Source organism: Strongylocentrotus purpuratus, unplaced genomic scaffold (assembly GCF_000002235.5).
Source record: "Strongylocentrotus purpuratus isolate Spur 01 unplaced genomic scaffold, Spur_5.0 spur5_scaffold_8, whole genome shotgun sequence".
Classification (NCBI taxonomy): Eukaryota; Metazoa; Echinodermata; class Echinoidea; order Camarodonta; family Strongylocentrotidae; genus Strongylocentrotus; species Strongylocentrotus purpuratus.
The window spans coordinates 31,879,077-31,897,551 of NW_022145614.1; the positions used below are offsets into that span (position 1 = coordinate 31,879,077).

General features: G+C 38.4%; 2 protein-coding genes across 2 annotated transcripts; both read left to right on the forward strand.

Moving 5' to 3' along the window:
• The first annotated feature begins 333 nt into the window (after nucleotides 1-333).
• LOC115920408 lies at nucleotides 334-7,450 on the forward strand. Its single transcript, XM_030976166.1, has 2 exons — nucleotides 334-487; nucleotides 7,101-7,450. The coding sequence occupies exons 1-2, from the start codon at nucleotides 403-405 to the stop codon at nucleotides 7,448-7,450; spliced, it is 435 nt and encodes a 144-aa protein (XP_030832026.1). The 5' UTR covers nucleotides 334-402.
• Nucleotides 7,451-8,055: 605 nt separating this feature from the next.
• LOC100891702 lies at nucleotides 8,056-14,332 on the forward strand. The gene is made up of 3 exons (XM_030975065.1): nucleotides 8,056-8,320; nucleotides 12,757-12,825; nucleotides 13,502-14,332. Exons 1-3 carry the CDS (start codon nucleotides 8,092-8,094, stop codon nucleotides 13,564-13,566), a joined length of 363 nt encoding a protein of 120 aa, XP_030830925.1. The 5' UTR covers nucleotides 8,056-8,091; the 3' UTR covers nucleotides 13,567-14,332.
• Nucleotides 14,333-18,475: the final 4,143 nt, after the last annotated feature.

An 18,475-nucleotide genomic window follows, 5' to 3' on the forward strand; every position in this document is an offset into this window, starting at 1 on the left:
GAGATGAATGCAATATAAGTGCACTCAATGTGAGTCAGATGCCAATGCAAACCTTCCTCTAGTACTGGCGGCTGGCCCCATTTCATAAAACTTGTTATCAGTATCAAATGCCACGATTTCAGTAGCTTATAACAGTTTTTGTAGCTTGTTTTTTTATAACAAGTTTTATGAAACAAGGCTCTGTTCTGATATCTTAAGATAATAACCGTCGTTTATATAATCACAATGTTTGTGCTATAAAGTTAATCTCAATTTCATTGGGTAAAATAGAAAAAACATATAATTGCTGATGAGATTGTAAAATAATATCTTTTTATTTCCCATACAGGATAATTCCAATACGCTAAGCAGATCTTCGTGAGGCCATGCGGAAGAAGATCTTTTCATGACCCTCAGATCATCATGTTAGTGGAACAGACAATGTTACAGATGATGGTTGCTATGGTGATGACCTGTCTCATTCCTGCCGTGACCTACGCCGTCCAAGGTGCGTATAATGATATGAATAATTTGCATGTTAGGTACACTCCAAAAGCTCAAATGTTAACTAAACACGTTAACTTGCTTGATCTAACTTTAACAAATTGGTGGATCCAGCATGTTCAAAGTATAAACCTACATGACAGTTACTCTACGACTTAAGTCAACCCTGCTAAATTTCGATTTGACATTTCAGTTGTGTAGTAGCACATCTCACGATGAAAAATTGCCCTGCTCATAATACTGACGTAGTTACCATGGTTACTACGCAACTTTAATTTCATCATGGGCCAAGCTAAAGACCTGAGATAACTTTAACTTTAGACTAAATATTATGTGCTTCCAAAACATAAACTTCTAGCAATCACAGAATTCCCCCCTTGGTACTATTAGCACGAATGAGCAGAGGAAAAAAAAATTCCAAAGAAATCTATGAAAGTTGACAAAACGATGACTAAGAAGATGTCACGTAAAATTCGTTATAACTGGAATTCCTACACATTTCCAAGAAATATTGGTCTGAGTTGAGAAGTATTACCAAAAGTGATGTGCATAGCAGTTTGGGATTGGGGGGGGGGGCAAACATTCCAGGGGGCTCACCTTCCGAGGGCAGTGACGTAATGAGAAAAAACGTTCGGAAGGGGGGGGGGCAGACGAAAAATCTGCATCACCACCAGTCTTACACGTTACATGCAGGTCCCGCGGAACGTTTTTCAAAGTGAAGTATTAACGATCAGGTAGAGCGTAAATTGGCGTGGGGTCCAGCCTCGGCAGGGTGTCAAGGGGCTGAGCCCCCGGAAGCTCAGGGATTTTAGGTATTTAATTACGGTTAGATGAGCATCCAGGGGCCTCTTTAAGGCCATTGACGTGTTCCAGAGGGGGGGGGAGCCCCCAGAAGCTCAGAGGTTTTAATATTTAACTACGGTCAGATGAGCAACCAGGGGCCGCCCTAGGGCACTTGGTGGGGTCCAGGGGGCAGGGCCCCCGGAAGCTCAGGGGTTTTAGGTATTGAATAATGGTCAGATGAGTATCCAGGGGCCCGCCTTATAGGGCCCGTGGTGGGGTCCAGGGGGAAGAGCCCCGGAAGCTCAGGGGTTTTAGGTATTTAATAATGGTCAGATGAGCATCCAGGGGCCCGCCTTATAGGGCCCTTGGTGGGGTCCAGGGGGCAGAGCCCCCGGAAGCTCAGGGGTTTTAGGTATTTAACTACGGTCAGATGAGCAACCAGGGGCCGCCCTAGGGCACTTGGTGGGGTCCAGGGGGCAGGGCCCCCGGAAGCTCAGGGGTTTTAGGTATTGAATAATGGTCAGATGAGCATCCAGGGGCCCGCCTTATAGGGCCCTTGGTGGGGTCCAGGGGGCAGAGCCCCCGGAAGCTCAGGGGTTTTAGGTATTTAATAATGGTCAGATGAGCATCCAGGGGCCCGCCTTATAGGGCCCTTGGTGGGGTCCAGGGGGCAGAGCCCCCGGAAGCTCAGGGGTTTTAGGTATTTAATTACGGTCAGATGAGCATCCAGGGGCCCGCCTTAGAGCCCTTGGTGGGGTCCAGGGGGCAGAGCCCCCGGAAGCTCAGGGGTTTTAGGTATTTAATTACGGTCAGATGAGCATCCAGGGGCCCGCCTTAGGGCCCTTGGTGGGGTCCGGGGGCGGAGCACCCGTAAGCTCTGGGGTTTTAGGCATTTAATTACGGTCAGATGAGCATTTTTTATGCCTTATTTGTGACATTGGCAGGTCACTTATTTTTTCTCTCCGTCTTTCTTTCTTTTTCTCTTTAACATACTTTTTCAAAAAGTGAGGGGGGAGGGGCTCGAGCCCAGCCACTTTGCAGACCATGTCATAAAGGCTTCTAAATAAGCGTATTTTTCGCCCGACTGTAATTTGGGAATTTCTTATTTTCCAACAAACGCATAAAAAGGTATGACTTAAAAAAAAATGGAGAAAAAATACCGGAAAATCATGTCATAACAGCAACATGTGTAAATCACTGGTATCGTATAGATATACCCCCCCCCCCCCCATCAGTACGCCAGCGTTCAGGGGCTCATGTCTTCTCACCCCTATAACAAAACCAAAAAAACAGACACGTTTTCCCATTCTCGCACAATATGTCCACGATATGCGCGTATCGCTATTATAAACCGTATAGGTAGCATGCGCAATGTTTATAAAAATTTAATTCCTGTGAACTTTCCTTTTCTTTGAATGGAATGGTATATGTGCTTTAATTCAGGTTTTTATTATTGTTATGTTCTTTTGGGTTAAAAATACAAACCATGTTTATTCCTTTACTGCTTTTTTTTTTTTTTTTGGGAGGGGGGGGGGGCGTTTTGGGGGGGCAAAAATGCGTTTTGCCCCCCCACTTTTTTGACTGGGGGGGCAACTGCCCCCCCTGCCCCCCCACTTCCGGCGCCTAGGAGTGATCTTAAAGCCCCACTGTCCTACTTGTAGCTACTTGCTCCCTCTATGTAGAAAACTTCCCCAATCGGTGCCTGTTAGTCCCCCATGATCCTATATTTCTTGTTATTTATGTTATTTGAGAGCTGAGTTGATGAGATAGCCACCTGTCAGTGACCTCGCTGTGTGGTCTAATCCCTCCGAGCCACACTAGTGTTGATAAGCTTTAATACGGTCCCTCGGTCTTCCCTTATACAACGTGTTTGTTGAATTCCGATAAAACCTGGTCTTCGCATGACCACAGGCAAGAATGATTTACATGACAATTCTTTTCAGAAAGACAATTAATTCAGATCCTATAAACTGGTATTGATTGCGTTGCTCATCTTCTACTCTTCCTATTCTTCTTCATTTCTGTTTACGGATCTTGGCAGTATACATTTCATTGTATTGCCTTGAAAATGATGAAACTGTTTTCAAAAAGAAGAAATTTAATGCTAAATTTACAGAACAGGAAGAAGTACTTTGTCTTTCGTTAGTAAATCCATGATTATGACTACAGGCTATGAAAACTGATAAGTAGATGTCCAACTATCAAGAACAAAGAAACAAGAAACTAAGACAAAATGGGAAAAATCACGAATAGAATAGCTGTGACTTCCTGTGGTATGTTCCCAATTATTATCATACCAAGAAAGATAGGGGAGGGGGAGGGGAAAATCAATTGCCCCTTTCAGAAAAAAAAGAGAATTTGAAAATTCAACATTATATCATTTTCACTGTGAATGTTCTTTCAAAGACACCATACGAGAATGCCTTTACATGTAGTCATTTCAGTTTAATTGGTTTGGTTTGATGGTTTGTTTTACTTGACTGGTAAGAAAGCATGTGTAATCGTGTTAGTATGCAACCGGGGGACCGACTGCTCTAAGTCCTCTCCGAGGGACTTGGCAGTGAGGATTAATGCCTTATCAAAGGGCACTAGCAAATCGACTTGGTGTCGAACCCGGGACCTCTCGGTTACGAAACGCTCTACCACTGAGCCATCGCGTCTGATTTAAATTAGCTTTTTTTTAAATCTATCTTTTTTTAAAATAAATCTATTGTATTGGTTTCATGTTTCAATTTAATTCAATTCGATTCAAATAATTTCATTTCCAAAACTCAATCAAACCATGAAAAATTGTCTTTGTTATGTTTTATGAGGAAAAAATAGAAAGGGTACATAAATGTTATGATTTAAAAAAAAAAAGTTTTTATTCACTGGACTAATCTATTGCAATTCGTGTATAAAAAACAAAAGAGAAAAACAAATCTGAGAAGAATGGGAATAATGAAAATAGTTTTTCTTTTAAAAAGTAAGGAAATGGAAGCGTAATCTAAATGCCCCGAATAACGAATACATTAAATGCACAGCCACAGACGGTAAAGTTGAATAACATGAGAGATGCTACTTATGATTTTATCAAATTATAATTCAACCTGCGTTTAATGACAGTAAAAGTATGTCACTCACAAATACCGTTATTCTATGGATTATCGCATCAATAATGTTAATCTTTTTAAAATCATTGAACTTAGATGACATGCAGACGATGATAATACCAGCTGGTTTTCAAGAGAGGGCCATGTGTGGGGGAAACTGAGATGGATGTATGTCAGAAGTGGAACGAAATTGAGTGAAGTAAATCAATCGCGAGGCAGATGGAGAGAGGGAGAAAGAGAGCGAAAGAGAGAGAGAGAGAGAGAGAGAGAGAGGGAGGGAGAGAGAGATATATATAGATATAAGGGGCTTTTAGAGTTTGAAGGAGGGAGATGAGGGGGAGATAGAAAGACAAGAAGGGTGAGAAAAGGAAGACACAGAGAGAGCGAGGGGAGAAGGGGGCAAAGATTGTGGGAATTTAGAAAGAAGACATGAAGACAGAGGGATATAAAGAGGAGAGATGGTGGAGGGGGATAAGAGGGAGGAAGAGAGAGAGAGAGAGAGATAATGAGAGAGAAAAAGGGAGAGAGAGAGAGAGAGAGAGAGAGAGAGAGAGAGAGAGAGAGAGAGAGAGAGAGAGAGAGAGAAGAACCAGTAGAAAGCTGGTTTCGTGTTTATTTTCGGCCATGTTTCCGTTTGCCTTCGGCTTGACGAGAAAGTCGATAGCTACAATTCGCCACAGTGTCAAAGTTTAAATCCCTCATATACATGTACTTGCTTTCATCAACTTTCCGTACGATTTATTAAAAAAAGTATTCACAAATTGTTCAAGGGACTCACGTAAATTGGGCAATAATTATTTTAAAGTTGAAATATTCCAGTCAAATAAAACGGATCTTACATTAACAATCTTAAAAAAATGAAATTATATATGCCTACTTAGGATACTAGATTAGCGATGTATTCAGATCTACCCAAGATGTTTTACCGACATAATATAGACCTACATGAAATATCATCGAGTACGTGATTGTTATTCTTAATGAGGAAATCGTGATGTTTGTAACACGTTTTTTCTCTCTAAAAGTATTTAGGCACACATAAAGCTGACATTTTTAATCATCCTAATGTTTCATTATAATTAACCAATAGGACTCTAACTCACATTCAGCAGACGTACAGTAATGGATCAAACAGAGTAATGTATCCATTTAACTGAATTCCATGATGTATTCAAGCTCTTTTATTTTCAAATTAGACAGACTATTTCTCTGCCCTCTCTCTTCTCTTCCATCAGTTCAATCAGTGTGTCTGTATAATGTCTCTCCCTATCCTTATATCCCACTTATCTCTCTCTATCTCTCTCTCTCTCTCTCTTCCTCTCTCTCCTTTCTCATTCTCGCACTCTCCCCTCTCTCCATCTTTCTCTCTCTCTCTCTCGGTCTCCTCTATTTTTAGTTTATTTCTTTTTCTGTCGTTCTCACCCTTCCTCCATTTCTTTATTTCTTCTCTTCTACTCTCCTGACCATCTTCTTATTACCATTCTCCTTCGGATGACTTGTTCTATGACTTGTTCTTCTTCTCCTTCTTTTTCTTGCTGTTGTTCTTCTCCTCCTCCTTCTTTTCCCTTCTTTTCTTTTCTCCTTCTTCTCCTCATTTTCCTCCATCTCCTCTTTCTTTTTCTTCTTCTTCTCTTTCTTCTTCTTCTTCTTCTTCTTCTTTTTCTTCTTCTTCTTCTTCTTCTTCTTCTTTTTCTTCTTCTTCTCCTCCTCCTCCTCCTCCTCCTCCTCCTCCTCCTCCTCCTCCTCCTCCTCCTCCTCCTCAAACCGCCCTCCTTCATTCTCCTTCTCATCTTCTAACCGACCGGTATCTAGACCTCGTGGTTTGTAAGAGGCGTGTAAGAGTGATGGACCCACCCCCTCAGGTAGACATGTACTTTCTACAAAATACGGTCATTATGTGCGAATGCGTCCTAAACCTGCAAGCAATCCTCCAAAAATAGCTCCTACGTTTTGCATTGATTTTCCCTCCTTCCCACGCACTCATTTGCGAAGGATCAGCAGATGTTGTAGACTTTATTATTAAGTCAGGAGTTTCTTCAGCGGACGGTTGAATATCGTATTAATTTCAGAAGCATGACACTTTACCTTGAAGATTATTGTTTTTAATCTTCATTTCCCAGCTATTCGATGTCTCGGTTACGCTTACACATAATTCTGCATGATTTCTCCTTTGCACAAACTTGTTGATATTATCTGCATCTAGATATAAGAAGAAGAAAAACTTATTCATATTCATACACCAAAGAAAAATTAATATATTTTAGAGAGAAAAACATGTCATGTGTGATTGCCACCTACGTAACATATTACATCATCACCATCATCGCAAATAGACCAGTGGAAGACCTGAGGGGAAGGGAGCACTCCCGGTCCTCGCCTCCTTTTAAACCCAATTGCCCCTCCTTAGGACTCGCACATTCATTAATACAATATAAATTGCCCCCTTAATTGTGTAATTTATCCCAGTTGTTCATCCCCACTCTTTCATAAATCCTGGATCATCGCTCCAGCCCATTAAATCTTTATCCTAAAATTAAGATGAAGTTAACTTAAGTTTGTAGTAATTTGCCTCCCTAATTACTTATACAGGTCTGGTTATCATTGGAATTATATTTCCATTATTCGTCACTAGGGTAAAACAACGATGAGATATTTATCAATTTTAGACAACAATGTCAAAGGTTTTTTTGAAATGGTACGATGTTTATTTATTTATTCTCTGTTTATTTGCTTTCTTCTCAGTCGATTTCCCCAAAGTGCCGCATCGCCATCATAAAATACGCTCTTCATTGACCCATGATGAATCGGATGTCGACCCCCATCCATCAAGGATAATCGATGACGCGTTCGACAATGCCCACATCATCCCATTCAACGATAAAACAAGAGCGCCGTCTACGTCTGGACTGGATTCCCAACTTAAACACGGACTGGTAGAAAGACGAAGAAGAAGTCAACATAATCAACATTGGAATCAGAAAAATGACAAGAACAATCATGACAAAGGAAGGACTTTAAAATCCTTGAGGACGGAAAATAAATATGAGCACAAGCTTCTTAAAGATCATGGTAATTTTTCTGTTAAAAATTAGGGAGTAATTCTTTGTTGTTTTCTAAAGAGACAACGTAGCCATTTTTATTACATTGAAAAGCAAAACAAAAATTTTAATTTTTGTCCGTCAGAAAACGCAGGTAGGACCCTGACAACTATATCCGAAATAAAGGCAATCAAAAATATTTATTCAACACACGGCGTAAAGTATCCATTGATGTTATAAGATGATGGTGGGGGCATATTATTCGTGCTCATGCCCCTCTATGAAACACAGGTGGCATACCTTTAGTGCACATCAACATTGTGTAATTTATCAGGATTGTGAGCCCCTCGAATGTAACAAACCCTGGTTCCGCCACTAATCCAGGGCGAAATCGAATTCTTTAGATATGTTTTGGTTCATGGTCAGAAATTTGTCTTAAGATAAATAGTATTTTATTAAAAATTGATAACATAGGTGAGCCAAAGCTCATAATACATGATTCTTGTTTTTCTGTTGGTCAGTATTTTTGTCAGCACTTAAATATTCATACTTCCGTTTCCTTTTCAGAAAGGATTAATGAGAAAGAACATAAGAGGATAAAACTTGACGAAAATGGACACAATCGACGCATTTCCAACAAACATCTCGGTGGAACACCCGCTCATAAACCTTCTTATCAGAAAAGCACCGAGCTGATGACGTCATCAAAACGCAACGAGAGTGTTGCCGATATGAAGGTTCATCGTAACCGGGTCAAGCGGGATGGCCCAGCGGCTCCACTACCTCCCTCTCTTTCTTTACCCACCCACCAGCCGCCCCCTGGGATGGATGAAGAGCAGCCATGGAAAGGGGTGCCGCCCCCTCCACACTTCCCTTATATCAACCAAGTCCCACATGACAGTAAGACAAGGACACAAACTACCAGTAAGTTTAATCATGTACATCAACGATGATTATCTTTGTCATTTTTTCATCAATTATATTTGTAGGAATTACACTCTTAGCGAGCAAGAAATTATTCCCCCTCTCTCTCTCTCTCTCTCTCTCTCTCTCTCTCTTTCTCCCTCTCCCTCTCTCTCTTTTTTCTTCTCTCTCTCCCTCTTTCGCTCTCTCTCTATTTCCGTCTTCTATCTGTTTCTTTCTATTTCTTTCTGTCGCTCTCTCTCTCTCTCTTTCTATCTGTCTCCATCATTTTCTCTCTGTACCCCTCTCTCTCTCTTCTCGCATCTCCCCTTTTATGTTACACAATTTCACACAATAACATGTCATCATCAAAGTTTGCGCCAACGATATTTCTATATTTTCTTTTTTTTCTCAAACAATTAAAATGTCCGAATGCATAAAATTAGAGTCTTCGAATCAGCTGTCACTGTCTTTCTAGAAAACTTGGCAAGACAAGAAGCTTCATTTCATGTAAAATGTTATTAGTTTAATTGGGTGCTTTTGCTTTGCAGGGAAAGATATGAGTCGAAGAGCAAGACGAGAGATATGGGAAAGTTGCCCATGCATATAAAGGGCTGTGTCAATCAAATCATGGGATATATCTTGATGTAAGTAGAATTTGAACTCAAGAAGATATGGGTGAGAGGGTGGAAATGGTAAATAATTATATAACTAAGTTATTATAGAAATCCAAGAGAGAGAGAGAGAGAGGGGGAGAGGGTATGGGCAGATCAAGGGTAGAGAGAGAGAGGGGGAAGATTTAAGAACTTTTGATATATTTGTAGCTCTTTTTTCCTTCATAGGTTAAAGATAATGCACGATAATTCCAAAATTCTTTTTCCTTCAGGCATTATTGTTTTGGTTTTCTATGTATCATTTCGAGTTCAACGACACCTGCCCACAAGGTCCTAGCAGAATTTCATGATTTGAATGAACTAGTATTTTGTCATAAGAGTCCTAAGGATGTCGATCGACCGATACCGTAATAAACCTCTTTCAGCCTTTATAGATCCTACAGCCGTGACGCAGGAAAGAGATTTAATCTGAAGAAAATAAGAATTCACCCTCAGAAAAATATTCTCCACATCATTCTGACTAATGCTTAAAAGCGTTTCACGATAAATCCTGTCTCAACTACAAAACACAGTTTCAATTGGGTTGAAGAATCCTCTCATTGTATGAACAGTAGGTAGGGTCATCTTTTATTAGGTGATCCTTCCCCAAAAGAAATGCTGTTGGATGTTCGATTTGTTATCTGTCAGATTCTAAGGGCCATAAACTCAGCTTAATTCGTTTTTAACGAGCATGGAAACAAAAATAAGAGAGAGAAAGGGAACAAGTTGGGGTAGGTGAGATAGATTGAAAGAGAGGGGGAGATTGAGAGAGAGAGAGAGAGAGAGAGAGAGAGAGAGAGAGATAGAGAGAGAGAGAGAATGAATGAATGAGTGGAGAGAGATCTGGCTGTATCGAATACATATTCTATAAATGCATCAAAATGATTGTTACACAGTCCTTCAGGAGATCTACTTTTGATGTGAACATCCAAACACACCTTCCATTCTCTCCCACTCACTCACTCTCTTTCTCTCTCTCTCTCTCCCCCTCCCTCTTTATTTCTCTCTATTTCTCTTAATTCGTTTTTGACGAGCATGGAAACAAATAAAGGAGAGAGATTGAAAGAGAGGGGATTAAGAGAGAGAGAGAGAGAGAGAGAGAGAGAGGAGAGAGAGAGAGAGAGAGAGAGAGAGAGAGAATGGAGGGTGGTTTAGATGTTCACATCAAGAGTAGATCTCCTGACAGACTGAGTAACAATCATTTCGATGCATTTATAGAAAATTTATTTGATACAGCTAGATCTCTCTCCGCTCATTCTTTCTTTCTTTCATTCTCTCTCTCTCTCTCTCTCTGTGTGTCTATCTCTGTATCTGTCTCTCTCTCTCTCTCTCTCTCTGTCTATCTCTCTGTCTGCCTGTCTCTCTCTCTCTCTCTCCCTCTCTCTCTCTTTTTCTCTCTCTCTCTCTCTCTTTCGCTGTTTATGAGTATTATATTTATTGTGTGATATATGTATTGATACTTGTTTTGTTATTTATTATTGCTTTTTCAACAGCGGTGGAAACCAACATTTGTATTTTTAAAATTTAGACCCCAAAATAAAATCTGAATCGTAAGACAGCTTACTCTGAGATCAGGGAATTTTAAAGTTTTGTTAAAAAGCAAGACCCCTTTTAAAGTTGAATTTAAGGCCATAAATCTTAGATTTGGTAAAGATATCGATCCTTAACAGTTAATATTTTGTTCATTTATCAATAATGATTCTGCATGAAGTTTCGGCAATTGAAATGACATTTATCACAATGAGAGCTATACCTGTAGAGGAAAGTGATAAAAAGAACATCAGTTAGTTCTCTATTTTAAAATCTGAGAAAGTGAAAGGAGAAAAAGAGAGCACAAGAAGCCCCAAATAAAATCTCATCTGCAATTTTAAAGCTTGAGATTTTGAGTGGGAGACCGAGGTAGTGTTTACCCTCCCCCGTCTATGTGCTCTCTATTCATTCCCTGTCGTCATGATAAAACAAACCTAACAGACAATCTCTACTCTTTATAGCAGACCAATAAATGTTTGTTCTCTAGATGAAGGTAATAATCTTTCTTGTCTATCAAAGTACGTTAAGAGTGTAGTTGGAAGGGCAAGTCAATACACCGATCTGCTCGGAGCTGACTTTTGTAGTTTTTAATTTCCTGTGCGTCTTTGAATCGTTCTACCCGTGGGCGGGTTGGGGGCGCTGTTGTTTGTTGAAAGATCAGGCTGGAAACGCAAACACTGGACATATTATTAGCTGATTTTCGGGATATTCCAATCCCTATAGTACGTGGTCGAAAATAAGCAAATAGAGGATATGTTAGCTTAATTTAGGATATAATAGAAATTTGTCAAAAATATGTTTTTTGGTAAGATTGTTGAACTTTAGAATGCGTTCATGCTGATGTAACAGCTTTATAAATACACCATACATAATTATAGCGTATGATTTACGTCACCACATTCATCAAAATGGTTAAAGTCGCAATTTCATTTTCATAAGCTTGATTTAGAATGGTTTTTGACATGTTTGATGGTACGTCACAACTCATTCAAAGCTGTCATGCCTAATCTGAATATCAAGTTCTTTAATTTCATTTGTACATTTTAAAGAGTAATTTCAACAACAACTTCTTTGTTGTCTTACTTTTCATTTAAAAATAATGACCACTTCCAGGCTAAAGTGAATTTAGAAAACTGCTTATTGTTTTACTTTTACAACATAGTGATAATTTGTTCAGAAAAAGAGGTGCCGGATGAAAGAAATTTAAACCTTCTCTTAAACCACCCCTAATCAATGGCGTTACCTCAGTCATACCGGCAAAACCGATTCCAAAACTACAGATGTTTGTCCTTTAAGGGTAGTGTGCATTGTATAAAGACGCACGATAGCAGTAGTCGCTATAGTTGTTTTGTCTTCGGTTGTGTAGTCGATGTGACTAGGGGAGCCCTATACTTTGTATTTTGTCCACCGAATTAGGCAGATGACACCCCCCCCCTCTTCTAAATGTGAGGACATATACGTTCCGACACAGACCTGACTGACTCACTTAGATAATCATAAAGCTAGACATTTGTCTACACCCTCCCCTAGCAAATGGACTTGTTAATTTTCATTTTATCAACCGACTGAGGCCGATGCACCCCCACCCAAATGATACGAAAACCCAATAAGTGCCAGGACACGCTACGCCAGAGATTTCCTTGGACTATTAGATCTCTTCTTATTCTTCCTGATGAGCGAGCGCGATCAAAAAGTTGATTATTTTGTTCATTTTGAAAGTGATCGGCGTACGGTGAATTGCAGTTTTCACCCTTAAAGGCATCGTTTAACAATGTTAAATCTGAAATGCATAGAGTGAGATGTTATCCGTGTCTGTGATATGGTGTAATATTGAAGCCCTAAAAAAAAATGCACTTCAAAATTACCAAGAAGTGCTTCAAAAAAGTAAAAAATCTTTGAGTGACCGCTTTTACCATACTCATTTTTTCTAGTAGAATGTAGTGTAATAAAAACCGTTAAGAAAACGAAAAAAGAAATTTTGATTTCTAATTATAAATATCTTGATAATCAGACAGGCGATCGGCTTATACAAGTCATGGGGTTCCTAACTGACCTAAAGGTTTATAATTATGATTGCAGCATGAGCGAAATCCAGGATTTTGTTTCAGAATCGGAGGCAATGTTACCGAGTCACTTTAAGGTTAAATTATCCCGTCTGCTGAGAGGCAGAAGGGTATCTTCTCGCTCTGAACAAACGATCAGTCTGATAATTAGAATATAATATTATAGCTTAAATGTTGAACTAAACGCCAATCCGCCATTTTGTCTTACTAGGAATGCCTACAACATCTAGTACAAACCAATCTGGAGATGGAACTGGATCCGCTGTAAGTCATTTATATGGTGAGTCAAAGATCGGTATTTAGAAATTAATTTGTCGTGTTTCCATTGATCAAATTGATTGAATATAACAAACAAGATAACAATAAGAAAAATCATTCGAATTGTTTTGGAAGCAGAACTGTATAGGGCATAAATAAGTAATAACCAATAACGCGGACGTTAAATTATTCACGTGATTACGCACCTGGTATGAAACGTGTATCATTAATTTGAATGTCTTATTATTAGTTGAAGTGTATAGTCTTGTAGATCACAAATCTGACGTTTATTATGATGAGTAATATGCAATTATATATATGATACATAAGTGCAAAGTAATATTTTGCCTTTTTTACTGTATATTTTAACATTAAAGCTTAGCTGCATTATTCTGAAGGCCATGTTAAAAGAATTGCTATACATTTTGATAATTTTTTTTTATATCACCCTCATTTATTTCGCATCCTACACTACATTAGAATCTTTTTTATATTCATAAAATAAATCGATATTACTGTTGCCGCTTTTAACGCCGCGCAGTAATCTACCTGCAGATTCCAGGAAAATATAGTCGTCTTTCATGATACACTTTCCGCTAATTGTAATTACTTCGTCTGTTATTATTTTGTATTGATTTTATTCCCCTATGCTTATATGAAATTATCCTTTTGCTTTCTTTTATTTTACTTTTCCTTAGGAACAACTCATTGGACTTTGGCACTCCCTACTTTATTATCTCTTGCAATCCACGTTTTATTGTAATTACTGAGCATCAAAAGTAACATCTATTCCTGAAACAGACAATTTCGAGCGTATGTAATGTTCGGCTGGTAGAGAGGAGCGAGGATAATCACCAAACGCATGGCGTGGAAGAAAGAAATATATGAAGTCATTCCAGCTCCATCTTCAGAAGAAATCACATCTGGGCTTAGACTGACTATAAAGTATCGACATCTAACCCGCTGGAGATGCCTTGCCAGGTTCGAGTGACGATATATTGCCAGGCCGGGCAAGCCTTTATCCTCGAGGGATTGCTAGAAAGATGGATATAAACCTTTGTCTGTACTATGACTCTCCTGTACATCATTCTCTTCAGGTGAGGATGTGCATGGAGACGATTCGGGAATGATTGCACCTTCGCAAGATGGCCTATTTGTCATGTAATGCATCAATCATGGCGGAATTAACGGCGTCCAATCTGATCTCTGGGTTCAAGATGTTGTTAGTATCGAGTGAAAATGAGTACCTTTCGTTTTTAAGTTGTGCTACCCTTACACGATTATCCGAAAATAGATTGCATCTCTGGCCCCATCACCATGCCCGTGCTATAACAGCAAAATGACACGAATTCATGATGACCTTTTCCCGGGACCTTTTATTCCTGTCTGGCCTTTCGAAGAAATGTTTTTATCAGCATCAGCAACTGGACGGATCAACAAAAGGGGCGCTATTGCAGCTCTCATGTCATGCAACATGGTGTTTAATGCTGGAAGACAGTAAAGGCTTGATCAGAAAAGGAGGATACAATGTTTGTATATTATAGATTAAGTGAATCCCTTGGCATCTTTCTTTCCCACTCATGGCCGGACAACTGCAGACCTGGGACCATTATCCCTCTAGGTGATTGGCCTTGCAGTAAGCAGTCCTGAAGATAGTTGTCCAGGGATGGTGGTCCCGGAAGTGGTGGTCCTAGCTCTATGAATACGTATAGGAAGGGTCGATCCTTTCCACACATCCTTTACCCTTGAAGATATGAGCCTTTACACATACATATAGAAATCGCTTCAGCACACGATTTTTAATATCACTATCAGGACAAGAAATTTGTCAATGTTGTATTGTAAACTTTAATATATATTTGTATGTAGTAATTAATTTTGAAGAGAATATTTCAAGATCGTTTTCTTCTTTAAATACAGACGAGCGAAAATCCATTCTTGTAGGAGTCGTATCAGGCATCATGTTGTTTTGGAGTTGAATTCATTCAAGTTATTGTGGAGTCCACTCTAAAAGGAGTGGTTGAATGACTCTTTTAAGAGTGGATTTCACTAGTTTGATAGTGGATTTCTACTCTTGGGTCCCGTAACACTAAGCTTTACAATCAATTCCAGATTTGAAAAAAAAACGATTCTAATTGGTTAATGTTCACCCTTTTGAACGTTGTGTCCATGCAACAATGATCTTGATTGGACATTACCAATGATTACATAGTGTTACGGGGCAATGTAGTTGTATGTTTTATGTTATCACGGAATACGTTGTAACACAACTTTAAACAAGTGTTAGCATCTATCATCATTACACCTTGAAAATCCAATTATTGTGTAATTAATAGAGTTATGTTATGAATAATTCAACTCATTCAATGTCTGATGTGTAACAATAACATGGCTCATAATCAGGCACGTAGCCAGAGTTTGATGTTGGGGGGGGGGGGGCACATACATGTAATCGATCGAGGTTAAAAAAAGGGGTCTATAAAAATTCAACGATCTTGGACATTTTGGGGGAGCACGTGCCCCCCCCCCCCCGTGTCCCCCGTGGCTACGTGCCTGCTCATAATCAATTGGTGAAAGAAAATGATAATGAATATATGTTTTGTATTTCTGTAGGCCATTTCTCGTTTCTGAAACCCGCACAAAATGAGCACCATTGTATATTCTATCTATTTATTACTACATGTTTTGTACAAAACGCCTTGGTCACTAAACGTATTTCTGCTATACTGATGTTGTATACTGTATACCTAATACTTATAGTCATAATATACAGTTTATTTAAGCTGCATAATGTCTTTAGATAATGTTTTCCAAGCCAAAAAAGTTGCGGACTTTTAACAACTCCCCACAATAGAAAGATCCATTTTTAAACTCAACTTTCAATTGTTTTTGTATACATGATAGTACCTTGACCTATACATTAATATAATGTACTTGACTCAACCCTACGAGTCGGGTTTACTAGTGCCATAATTATAATCACACATTACAGACTCAGTTACTAACGGACTTATCAGCTCAGCCTTAACAACTGACATGACTGACTGATCATGAATTGCAACAAATACCCTCTCAATTATAAGAATAATTGAAATAGTATCAATACATTTACATATTCCAGCGTATTTTTTTTTTCCTTTGAATTCTCAATTTTATACAAATTAAACTTTTTCTTACATAGACGAATATAGTGACTATTTCTTTTCCGACCAAGAAATATAAATAACCTAGAAGTGAATTTAGTATAAAAATTCAAATTATTCTGGCCAAGTTAGAAGTTACTAACCCTTCATTTATACCTGCATGTGGTGACCACTGGTCAGGGAAGGAGAATCCATGTTGACCAAGGACCCACGAGGCCGAAAAAACAAACAATATATACCATTTGTTCTCGAGACCAATTTCCATTGTTCATTTTCTCTCACTTGTTTACTTTTTTTCTCTTTCGATGACGTACTGTATCATTGACTGACTGCCCATCACTGACCGACGTCCGGATTCCACCCTTTTCCAAACAAACTAGACAGAACGTAAGCACCAATGAAAGCCTTTGACTGTTTGAAAGGCAAAACCATAAACGTAGATCAATAGCATGTAGTGACAGTGGCAAAAATAGCAAATTCAAGCCCCCTTTGCAATCTTTGCCGATTTAACTTGGACTTAAACTCGCTGTAACTAATAAAACAACATGTATACCCCCCCCCCCCCACACTCCCACTATTACTATCGTATACAAATACCATACCAGACAAAGTTTACAAATTGGGCCAGCGTTTCGATTTGTGTCTGTTAATATCAGCCTTGGATTTGATTGTTAAAATCAAGATTTTCTCAAAAAAATTATAGCTAACATGGTATTGCAATGTCTTCTAAGAATAGCAAGCTTTTTATTCACTGCACTGAATTCACTTTCACACCCGATAACAATGAATTGCACTAAAACTTAAGATATACGTGACATGTAAACATAGAGGAATTATATATTAACAGTAGCTAGATAAAGCATGCTATACAAAGGATTTATATATCATGTTATTGCTGTTATGTAACATCCGAATACTATTCGGTTCCAAACGATTTTGTAATAATTTTTAGTTAAACATTGTCTATTTTTTCTCAACATATTCAGGCTACCTTATCCTAAAGGTACTATTTTAAAAACAAGTACAGACAGAACAGGCATTTTCATGGTTTTAGGCTGTTTAAGAGAAGTTAAAAGAAAAATACAAGCTTTAGGGTGGTTTTGCAGCATTTTCATCCAAAAGAATTTGTTTTATATATATACTTTAAAGATTCTTTGTTTTATTGAAAGTCAAAAAAGCAAAACAGAATTTTACGTTGAGGAGCTATTTTTGTATCTAGAAAAATCAACAGTAAATCAAAAGAGAATATATTTGTAATGTAGATTCGTTGTATCATCGTGAAACATGTCATTTGAAATCAAATATATAGCTACGTTAATTACATGTCGGTTGATTTGATATTTGTGTGTGTAATTCCTATAATAATGTAATTTGAAGATGTACATAAGTATGTATGAAAGCGCAACAGAAACCATATTTTTATGCCCGTTTAAATAATTATCACATTTTCTTATAACCACTGTTTGAAAGCTCATAACTGTCATCGCTTTCTTCATGACGACTGTCTATCATTTCGTCTTATTCAGTTAGTAAATACTAATTTTGCTGATATAATGAGTGCTTTTCTTGTTCAAAACCTCAAAGCAATATTATTTTGGTTTAATCACTATATTTAAACTAACATCTCGACACCTCCTTTTACCACTATAGCAATTAAGGTATTACACTTGAATATAGGATTCCATCAATTTTGTTTAAAATTTGTTTTTTTACTTTGAAAGAGTGTCGTTCTGTTCCGTTTAGATGATTCGTACGATGAACCCAAGGATGAAACCGTTTCGTAGAGATCAGTATATGAAATCTTGATTCTAGTGTAGCGCCCTCTTATTGAACTTGGTATAAGACCATTTCTTAACTCTTATCATGCCACGCAAATAATCTCCCTGTTGTGTTTTTCATTGGATAGATATATATAGCACAGGCATTAAGGTTACTTTACTGTTTTCTGTACAAAACGTTAATCTATACATGTGTTAAAGGGTTGTCATGGAGCTAATCAAGACCAGAAAAGGGTAATTTTGCAAATCCATTGTGTTGCACAAGCCACTAGCAATCAATATTGTTTTGTGCAAAACTGCATGTGTCGCAAACGAGCGACCTTACAGTAAACAGAAGAGAGTAACCGAAGTGTTAACCCGCAATGAATTACTTAGTCATTCAAATCACAATTTTAGTTCAAGTGCAGGGAGCCACGTATTTGCTAGGTTTTGGTGACGCTACGTTTATCACTATCCAGAGCACATTGTGGGTCATTCGGCTGATTCTCAATCCACAGGTTAGGGGTTCAAATCTAACCCGGTATCGTACACTCTAAAAACTGAAATGTTAAATCACCATTTAAAAGGGCCGAGGAGTGACCACTCTTTCAAAATGGTAGATTAACACTTTGAACATGCTGGATCCAACATTATAAAGGTTGAATCTAGCAGGTTAAAAGAAACAATCTGACATTTTGAAAGAGTGGTCACTCCTTGGCCCTTTTAAATTGATATTCAACATTTCAGTTTTTAGAGTGTATGGACAATGTAT

What these genes read in the sequence shown, in the direction of transcription:
- LOC100891702 (XM_030975065.1), top strand. Translation starts at nt 8,092, where the DNA reads ATGACGTCATCAAAACGCAACGAGAGTGTTGCCGATATGAAGGTTCAT. An exon ending in GACAAGGACACAAACTACCA is followed by an intron (nt 8,321 to 12,756) that starts GTAAGTTTAATC and finishes TTGTCTTACTAG; the next exon opens with GAATGCCTACAACATCTAGT. An exon ending in CGCTGTAAGTCATTTATATG is followed by an intron (nt 12,826 to 13,501) that starts GTGAGTCAAAGA and finishes ACTTTTCCTTAG; the next exon opens with GAACAACTCATTGGACTTTG.
- LOC115920408 (XM_030976166.1), top strand. Translation starts at nt 403, where the DNA reads ATGTTAGTGGAACAGACAATGTTACAGATGATGGTTGCTATGGTGATG. An exon ending in CGTGACCTACGCCGTCCAAG is followed by an intron (nt 488 to 7,100) that starts GTGCGTATAATG and finishes CTTTCTTCTCAG; the next exon opens with TCGATTTCCCCAAAGTGCCG.